This window comes from Asterias amurensis, chromosome 18 (genome assembly GCF_032118995.1).
Source record: "Asterias amurensis chromosome 18, ASM3211899v1".
Lineage (NCBI taxonomy): Eukaryota > Metazoa > Echinodermata > Asteroidea > Forcipulatida > Asteriidae > Asterias > Asterias amurensis.
This window is the reverse complement of record NC_092665.1, coordinates 7,812,802-7,822,831: the sequence shown is the minus strand read 5'-3', so window position 1 is coordinate 7,822,831 and position 10,030 is coordinate 7,812,802. Positions and strand designations below refer to the sequence as shown.

General features: G+C 37.5%; 1 protein-coding gene across 1 annotated transcript; it reads left to right on the top strand.

Moving 5' to 3' along the window:
* Nucleotides 1–79: 79 nt before the first annotated feature.
* On the top strand, nt 80–7,142 carry LOC139950873 (cytochrome b5 domain-containing protein 1-like). Its single transcript, XM_071949713.1, has 4 exons — nt 80–416; nt 2,893–2,969; nt 3,413–3,631; nt 4,921–7,142. The coding sequence occupies exons 1-4, from the start codon at nt 299–301 to the stop codon at nt 5,149–5,151; spliced, it is 645 nt and encodes a 214-aa protein (XP_071805814.1). The 5' UTR covers nt 80–298; the 3' UTR covers nt 5,152–7,142.
* The last annotated feature ends 2,888 nt before the right edge of the window (nt 7,143–10,030 follow it).

Genomic DNA, 10,030 nt, shown 5'->3' with positions numbered 1-10,030 from the left:
AAGCCTGAGTCTGCTAACGTCGTAGTTTCGAAAAGGGCAACATAAAAAAGGAGCTGCGAACTAGCTGTGGATCGCATAGTAACCGCCATGACAACGGAAGCTTGACATGAGCTACGAGTCGAGTTTAGAAGCGAGAGTCGAGTGTGTGTTTCCCGTGTGATTTGGTGGGTACCGAATGAATGAACTGGTCAACTCGTCCGGTCAACTCATCCCTGTAACTACTAGTGTGTGTATTGATGACTAGTTAAAAAGTGTTTCAGTTGTTATCATCATATCGGGCAAGGGAAAATAGGGAAAAATGCGTCCAAAATATTATACACCAAATGAGGTTTCTGTGCACAATACATTGAAGGATCTCTGGATCTCATTTTTAGGGAAAGTCTATGATCTCACTCCACTTTGTGAAAACTACACTGGTGAGTATAAATACAATTTAAAAAGAAAGCTAATCGATATTACACACACTTGACACAGTCTATTATACAACACATTTCTAATTTCTACTCTCTAAATTAACGCTTCAATTTTCAGGTAAGGTTAGAGTAAGACCATGTCCATTGTCCATGGTCGCCCCCACCCACGCGACGCGCAAGCTAAACAAACGTTGGTGTGATGTTTCCTGAAAGGGTGCTTTGCCGACTATTATAAATTCAGATTCAGATTCATGGTGATGGTCAAGGTATCCTCCATGTTTGACGGACCTCACTTCTTACTTACCACTTCGTCATGTTCGTATCCTGCCGAGTTGTCAGTTGACAGTTGACCCGTACCGCGAGTTGACTTTTGGGATCGAGTTGACTTGGGATCGAGTTGACTTGGAGCGAGTTGACATGGGACCAAGTTGACTTGGGACCGAGTTGACTTGGGACCGAGTTGACTTGGGACCGAGTTGACTTGGGACCGAGTTGACTGGGACCGAGTTGACTTGAGACCGAGATGATTTGGGACTGAGTTGATTTGGGACCGAGTTGACTTGAGACCGAGTTGACTGGGACCGAGTTGACTGGGACCGAGTTGACTGGGACCGAGTTGACTTGAGACCGAGTTGATTTGGGACTGAGTTGATTTGGGACCGAGTTGACTTGAGACCGAGTTGACTGGGACCGAGTTGACTTGAGACCGAGTTGACTGGGACTGAGTTGACTGGGACCGAGTTGACTTGGGACCAAGTTGAGTTGGGACCGAGTTGATTTGGGACCGAGTTGATTTGGGACCGAGTTGAATCACAAGCGGACACTTTTACCTTCTCACAACACATTTTGAACCTTCTCACTGTCACAACACACATGGTATCTTCAGGATTTCTGCCTCGTTTCTGGATTTCTGCATCGTTTCTACAACATTTCAATGGCCTGTTTTTCTGTGACTAGAGTAGAAGTCCACATAGTTTAACAAGCAAATTCAGTAACTTGTATTTAGATCAAGATTGTAAAACCAATTTGTAAAACAATTAGGGCCTAGACATTAAAAATCATTTGTTAACAACAACAAAATAAAGCTGGAATGTATTCAATATAATATTTACAGGCCAAGAGAAAGGAAAACATAACAAATAGATATTTTATGAAACACTAAATATAATAACATTTCACATTTAAAAAGACATTCTGATTCACATATAAATAAAGAAGATGACAATTCATGCTTAATGAACATTTTAGTGAAGGTACGAACTGACTCAGGTAAAGTGACTCGACTGATGGTCACTTCGTACCCTGATCCCTGATTCATTTCTTTTATTTTTACCACACACAAAGAAAAGTGATAATTTCCTTATATTATAATGATTAAAGACCTGCTTGATCGAAAACGTCAAGTCGTGAACTTTGCTGAATTCCACTTAAAATGTTTTCGATGAATAAGGAAATTGAGTCATGATTATAAATAGGTTTTAATTGTGTAAAAAAAACAATCATTTTGTATGCCCTTGTCCAGAGCTTTTCTGCAAGATTTGCGAAAAGCCCCATTACGTAATCACTCTCAAAACGTCATAAGTAGATAAAGCCACTTTGTTGCAGAGTGGACGTATAACAAAGCAAACTCCCACAAATGACGTCAGCGGCATTGTCCTTTGACGCCCGCTCTCAACGGCAGAAGTGTTTTTAGTTTTTCAAAAAACCTTTAGGTAGGGGCCTGATTTTTTAATCGATAATTATTACGAAAAGTTCAGAAGTGTACACATATCAAAATTACATTAAAATGGTGAACAAGTGCATTATAAACAAGTAAAAATACCATTTCTGTTGAAAACATTCCGCTCAGGTAGGTGTTTAAGGAAAACATAGTAAGTACAAGTTGATTTTTTTTTGTGAGGATGGAGGTCTCCATCAAGGATATGTGAGAAGTGCGGTTTAGAGGAAAGATAAAGAGTAGCCCATTTCTGTTGCAATAAGGCCTACACATTTTGGGGGATATGGCTCATATTGAAAGTTCAAATATTAGGCTCAGACCTGACACTTCACAGAGGCAACTAGGGCGATTGCCTCCATGGACATTTGCCTTGGTGCCCTTGAAATGAGATGCAGTCAAAATTTACAATTTCCTCATCGAGGAGAAAATGCCTTGGTGCCCTTGTCTTTTCAAAAAGGAAGCATACAGGCCGTGCTTGTAGGCTATATCTCTCTTTTTCCCTTTTTTTTACTCAATAATTTGTCTTTTTTTAATATGTAGCTTTTCATGAAGACCAGTGTGACGATCTGCCGGGGCATCATTGTATGGCACTTTATACGTGTTTGCCATGTCCCATGATCCCCCGTGGTCCCATTGGCCAATTGACATTTCCACATGAGTTTCCTCTCAGTTAAAATAATAATGTGCCCTAAACAATAATGTGTATAATATGTGCCATATGTTAATCTTTTGACTTAATTCCCAAACTGTTTTTGTTGACAGGTGATGTTCTCCTTAAACCAGTTATAGCCGCAGCTGGTAAAGACATTTCTCATTGGTTTGATAAGAAAACCAAGGAGGTAAGTTTAACCATTTATTTTAATGGGTACCTTTAATTATGACACCATAATGACGGAACACAAAATCAATGAAATAGTAAACTATCCACCTATTACATTGACATTACTAATTTCTACATGTATAAGTGTGATGTAACAAAGTCATCAAACTAAGGGCTGTCATCATGCTAAAAAGTGTTAAGAGTTAGCCTTTTCATTTGAAAGATCAAAGCACAGTAGAGATGGGCGATCGTGGAGAAAGAAGCTGAAGAAAAGGGGTCATTTGGCCAGGTTGAATGGGGATGATCAGGTCGCTTATTGTCATCCGAATATTATGCTAATGCCTGAAGAGAGGTGCAAGTCGCTGTCATGGGTCTTGCCTGACGCTGACAAGGTTTTTGTTTTCAGCAAAGAGGATTTTGAAAAACTGTATTCCAAATTGTTTTGTTCTTCTCTCCCACCAGATCCGCACTCATGTAGACCCAGTAACTGGTTGTGTTTTTCCTTACACACCTCATGGACGGTTTGTTCATATTCCCCCATCATGCCCACGCACAGACTGGGCTAATGACTTTGGGAGGCCGTGGTGGAAAAATGATATCTTCTGCATAGGAATTCTATCAGCTAAGACGAGATACATCAAAATAATCAACAACCTCACATCACAGGAGCATGTTATTGAAGTAAGTAAAACATCAATCAATGTGACTGTTTCAAACCCAACTTTTAATCAGCAGTTATTCCAAGTTAAATTTAAAGGGACACGTTGCCTTGGATCGGTCGTGTTGGTCCATGAAAAGCGTTTGAAATCGTTATTTATGAAATCAATATGGTAAGAAAGATGTTTTAAAAGTAGAATACAATGATCCAAACAATGCCTCAAATTTGTGTAGTTTTCAAACAAACACGGTCGGCCGTTTTATGGAGTAAAAAACTTGTTTTATCATTAAAACATCTTTCTAACCATATGCATTTTATAACAAATAGTTTCAAATGCTCTTTCATAGACCAACTTGTCCCTTTAATATTCAAGTTGTATTTAAAATCAACTCAGAGTTTTTATGAATTCAAAAAACCAAGTGCAAACAATTACATACCTATTATCATTGTATGCAGAATGTATAAAATGATAAAAACACATACATTTTAGCATGCCCTGTATATTGTATGTCATAAAACAAATTATTTATTTGCCTAAAAAATAGGTACATGTACTTGTTAATGATCTAGGCTAATTTTCATGGTTAAGCTAACCACAGAATTCGGCACTTACAAAGCAGAACTCTGCAGAAAGCAGAAATAAGGCGCGCTCACCATGGTTTTGCATTGTGCCGTCACTTTCGTGCAGAAAGCACCGGAAGGTTAGCCTACCTTTTCAAGTGCTTACAGTTAGCAGCGCTATGAAATAGAAACCATGCAGTAAACACAAAATCGGTCGCTATAAAGCAGCTCTATGAAATTGATGGGCCCTGATCTAGCTTTACTCAAACATCTATCTATTGTGACCCTTTCAGATTAATTGGAAAACACTTTCCTCAATTTGCAATGTGGTTAATTTGAAACTACATTAAATACAACTTTTTCACCAAAATGTTTTTCAACGAATCTCATCTTCTAGCTGACATGTCTGTCAAATTCGTAAACTGCGTACCCACCCAACATGTGACTCTATCAAAACTTCAAATTATGACCGCTTAATTAACTGACCCAGACAATGGACCCTTCCCATGAAATATGCTAATTACATTCCCGCATGCATACAGACCCTGTTGGTTGGCAAACGCCATAGAGTTGTGCACTAAGCAGACGCGCAATCGCGTCTGCGTCACGCAGCCATTAGCTGTGTACAAAACAGCGCGATATTCCCTCATCTTGCCAACCAACATTTTAGTACGCAAGCGCTGTGTGCAATTTACATTTATCATGGGAAGGGTCTATTCATTCAGGTTTCTTGATTTGTTTGGTATTTTAGGTATGTTCTGAGGAGATAATGACGGAGATCCTTGAACGTTATCTTGTCTGGAACCAGCATGCCGCTAGCTACACCTGGAAGTATAATGGCGTCAATCTAGATATGGGAAAGACTCTACAACAGAATGATGTCATGGATGAAGATGAAGAATTCTATAAGCTTAGTATGAACGATGAGGAGTTTCTTCCTGCACTACACTTATATTTCAATGATGACCTCACTGAAGCCTGATCGTTCCTCTGATTCAAACAATACTTTCTTAAGATGACAGCCTCCTTTTATCCTATAAAAAAATTATTACAAGTATTTTCAAGACTCAATATATAATACAAGTATGTTTTTTAAAGCAGTTTGCTGTGCCCAGAAATGCACAGATACTGCAACTGGACAGCGAGGCGACATTCAGTCAACCGTGTTTACCCCTGTACACGTACATACTTTACTCCCATTTAGTTGTTTGTTCATGAAGCTGTTAGCATTATCAGTACTGAATGAAAATGCGAATAAATTACACATTTTTAATAGAACTTAAATTTGATGACATTGACCGATTAATCCCTCAGTATTTTGACTTTGCACAATAACAGAATGTCAATCTGCAAACCTTTTTGTTGTTATGCTTTTGTTTGCAGCGCAGTCAGTGCCTCAATCACCACCTATTTGCTGATGTTCTGTGTTCTTGATTTTTCCATTTGGTGCAGGCTTTTAAGAATTCAACAAAAATGAACCTACAACTAAAGGTGGTATTTCTTTTTCAAAGAATTTTGACTTAATACCGGTAATCATTTGTGTAACATTTCAGTCAAGGCAGAACAGTTCTTTCACATTTATTTAAAAAATATTTTTATCTTAAAGCTCATAATCAGATAACAATATAGTCTGCTTTTACTTTTCAAATACAGGATCAGCAAAGACTTGTTGATTCTGTTTTCCAAATTGCACCAACGTTTGGAGCTTCACAGACTTTTAGTGTAGACATAATGTCCATGCTTCCTGTGTACAGAGTACTATTGCGGTACCGTTAAATGTTTATCCGACATCTGGATATTTTGAGCCTAAGGGAGTAACGTTCATTAGTTTAGCGGCGGGCATGCTCACAACTAGTCTATTTACTGTGTAATCCATTCTCCATGTACTGTAAATGCTTTGTAAATATGTAAATAACTGTGATGAAAATCCAAGATGTAAGCATTTGTAAAATTTAAACAGCACAATTTTCAATTAACCACTTTGCTTTGGATGCCGACAAATAAATGTGCAAAACTCGACAGATTCAAATTTAAATAATGTCTGTAATGGCCCGGTCACACATTGCTCCATGCAGAATATGCCCACGCTCATTCAACCAATCGAGGGCGTGCATTTTTATTGTTTTCGTTTTCGTTCTCGTTATCAAGGCCTGTGTGACCGGGCCTTTACAATGACTTGCTTAGTCACAATTAATTCCTCAGACTATGGAGACAGTTGCTATTTCAAAAGGTTCGGGACAAGCGTTTGCAAAGCAACCTCTCGTTGAGCAAACAATGGTGCCATTGTGTCACACACATTAATTCAATTTGTGTATGGTTATTAAGTAACTAAGTAAAAAGCCAAGCCCCTAATCATGTGACAATAGCATCTGTGTGGATAGGCTGAGGAATTCTACTTTAAGTTTGAACTTGTGATCAAGCACGTCATTGTGCAAGACAGTATTGAAATCTAACATGCAAATGGCTTATTGGATTAATGTATATAGAATTTGAGGCATTGCATGGTGAGGTATCAATGTAAAGTTTGCGGTAACACCATGTGTGTATCTACTTGCCAGGTAGAGTTTGTTCTTTAGGGAATTGTGTGTCTTGCTATATGTTCTACTACCGTGGAGTAGATTTTTTTCAGGAGATTTCTCAATTCGGAAAAGAACTGTCCTGCTTTTTAATTACTACCTGAGGAGGGTAGAATATCGGCTAAGACTAATACTTTAGCTTATAGGATCATTATTAACTGCACTACCACAGAGTGAGTTCTTAAAATGGTCAATAAGTTTTGACTATAACTTGCTCTAGTCATCTTTAGTATCTTGTTATAAAGCACGACAGTTCTCTAAAGAACAAACTGTACCTGGCAAATAAATGGTATTACAGCAAACCAAGTATTTGGATTAGTGTACTTATACACGTGGGTACATGATGTACTCATGAATTGATAGAAGCAATAAAGTGCCTTGTGTGAAATGTACTCTAGGTGTCCTTTCGTATCTTCCTCTAATAGATAAAAAATACTCATTAAATGTCCATCCATACATCACATAAAAATCACAAATAAAATAGACAGCAGAAGGGGACATGATGAGCTCCTGACAGCCCGACTGATAGAGGGATAATAACAATTTAAAAATTGTTTTATCAACTGATGTTCAAAGAAGTAGGGAGCGGACAATAATGCAAGGCGGTGCTCAGTGTAGTTGATATTATGGGATTAATTACATAATCTGAAGACTTGTTCACACCACCCAATACGTTTTCTTCATGTCCCTGTTGTACCTGTGGCGACATTCTAATTGAAAAACAGTTGCTACCACAAAAGACACGTTTGTTTTTCAGGAGAAACAGTTGAACAAATGAGAGGGTCCTAGATTGGAGTCCAATACACACTTGTGTGCATAAATATGTGTACAAAAAGTATTGACCTATCAATTCCCTGTAAATGATCGACCATGGATCGACTAATGGGAAATATTGGAAGAGTACTTGAAAAATTACAGACTCCGAGCGTGGACTAGGGGGAAAACTTTTGATACAACAATACAGTATGTGTACTGCGTAAGGGTGCTAATTGCAATTTAATATGATACAAGTATAGCATTCATTCACAAAGAAAGTGAAACGTTTGTGTTTTCTGTCACATTTTATTATAAAACAGAAGGGCAGATCAGTAAAGTTGACAATAAACATGTCTTAATATTCAAAACATAGAAAGTTATGCACTTTACAGTTAGTATCCTTCTGAACAAATTACTACAAGTTTATAGTATTTACAAAAATCTAGCATTAAACCTCGTTTTCCAGAACATTAGGCCCTAATAACCTACATTCTCTATGCCACATCACTGTATCCCAAATCACTGTTTAACTTTATTGTATTAATAAACAAAAAGTAAAATCCTCCTTTTCTCAATGGAAGTTTTTGACTGTGGGATTTACCGATCCAGAATTCACATAGATCCAGTAATGCTAATGCAAAACAATGTGAATTTAAAGTGCAGGGCCCAATTTCATAGAGCTGCTTTAAAGCAGAAAATATTGCCTAACATTTTCTGCTAAGTGAAACTAAGCAGGATTCCAGCAAAATGTTGTACATTTCAAATGGTATTTTAGCTGGTAACCTTATTCTGGTAAGCATAAATTTTGCTGTGCTTACCACCTTGTTATGCTTAGGGGCAGTGGACACTATTGGTAATTTATCAAAATAATTATTATCATAAAACCCTACTTGGTAACGAGTAATGAGGAGAGGTTGATAGTAGAAAAACATTGCGAAAAACAACTCCCTCTGAAGTGACGTAGTTTTTGAGAAAGAAGTAGTTTTCCACGAATTTGATTTTGAGACCTCAGATTTAGAATTTGAGGTCTCGAACTCAAGTATCTGAAAGCACACATCTTGGTGTGACAAGGATGTGACAGGGGTCTTTTTTTCTTTCAATGTCTCGCAACTACAGCGACCGATTGAGCTCAATTTTTTACATTTATTTTTATTTTATGCATATGTTGAGATATACCAACTGTGAAGACTAGTCTTAGACAATACCAATAGTGTCCAGTGTCTTTAAGCAACTCTATGAAATTGAGCCCTCCACATTGGCTTGATAAGTTTGCCCAAATGTGGAATACTTGAAACCAAAACAGATCTTAATTGATGCAACTGGTTATAATTTAATATGTGTATGTCCTTGTGCTACAGAACCTACACTTGATTGCTGAAATTGAGTAACAGAAGTACTTGTACATACTTTATGCAATCTTAGAGTTTCATACAGCATAATTGCTAAATGGCAATTGGTTGGAAATAAAGTAAGTTTTGTTACTTCTTGCCTTGACAGCAACAATGCTCTAAACAACGAAACATTAATTGAATACTATCAGGGAAATGATAGGCTGTTGAAACAAAAAAACTATAAGTATGAGCACAAAGCGTGACCTTTGCAAGCGCAAAGCATGAGAGTTTGTGGGCGTGAAAGCTTACAACCTTGAGAGCGTGAAAGCTTACAACCTTGAGAGCGTGAAAGCTTCCGAATGCAAAGCCTGCTTACATTCACCCTACTCTACTACTCTGTTCCATATCGTTTCATCTTCATGTTCTTATGAATTCGTTCTAAGATCTAAAAAATTAATACAAAAAACATGATTAAAACCCCCAAATTCAGGGTGGGGGTTTTGAAGAAACAAAACAAAAAAACACCTTGATTTCTTGTAAAAAATGGAGAAATCACATCCCTGGACTATGGAACTAAAACATGTACCCGATAGTGTTTATATGTAATTCCTGTATGAAAAATTGAAACAGTTTATAAATCTCTGCGAACCAAAAATATCATCAGTTTATACAACGCTGTTTTTTATAAAGATTTATGGGTGTGGTTTCTTATTTCTTACTCCATAGGAACCTGATCATTGAATATCCACTCAGACATTCCATTGTGTAGCTTGCACATACATGCACTTACAGAAGAGGGACATGCATGCAACGTTCTGGAAATCTGGCTCATAACATCCCCTTTCATGATCGTCTAACAAAAAATCTTGTCATTCGACAGAAATAGGTTCTAGGTACAAAAATGCCCATGGTTATATCCCTCATGTTTGTCAGTTTGTAAACAAATTCATTGCCACAAATATGTAAGAAAATTAGAAGCAGTTCAATATTGCATATTACTGGGGTGGTACCACACTAGTGTGTGCATCATACATATTCTTACTTAAAAGGCACTGGGCACCTTTGGTAATTGTCAAATACCAGTCATTCTCATTTGGTGTATCTCAACATATGCATAAAATAACAAACCTGTGACAAATTTAGCTCAATTGGTCGACGAAGTTGCGAGATTATAATTACAAAGAAAAAACGCCCTTGT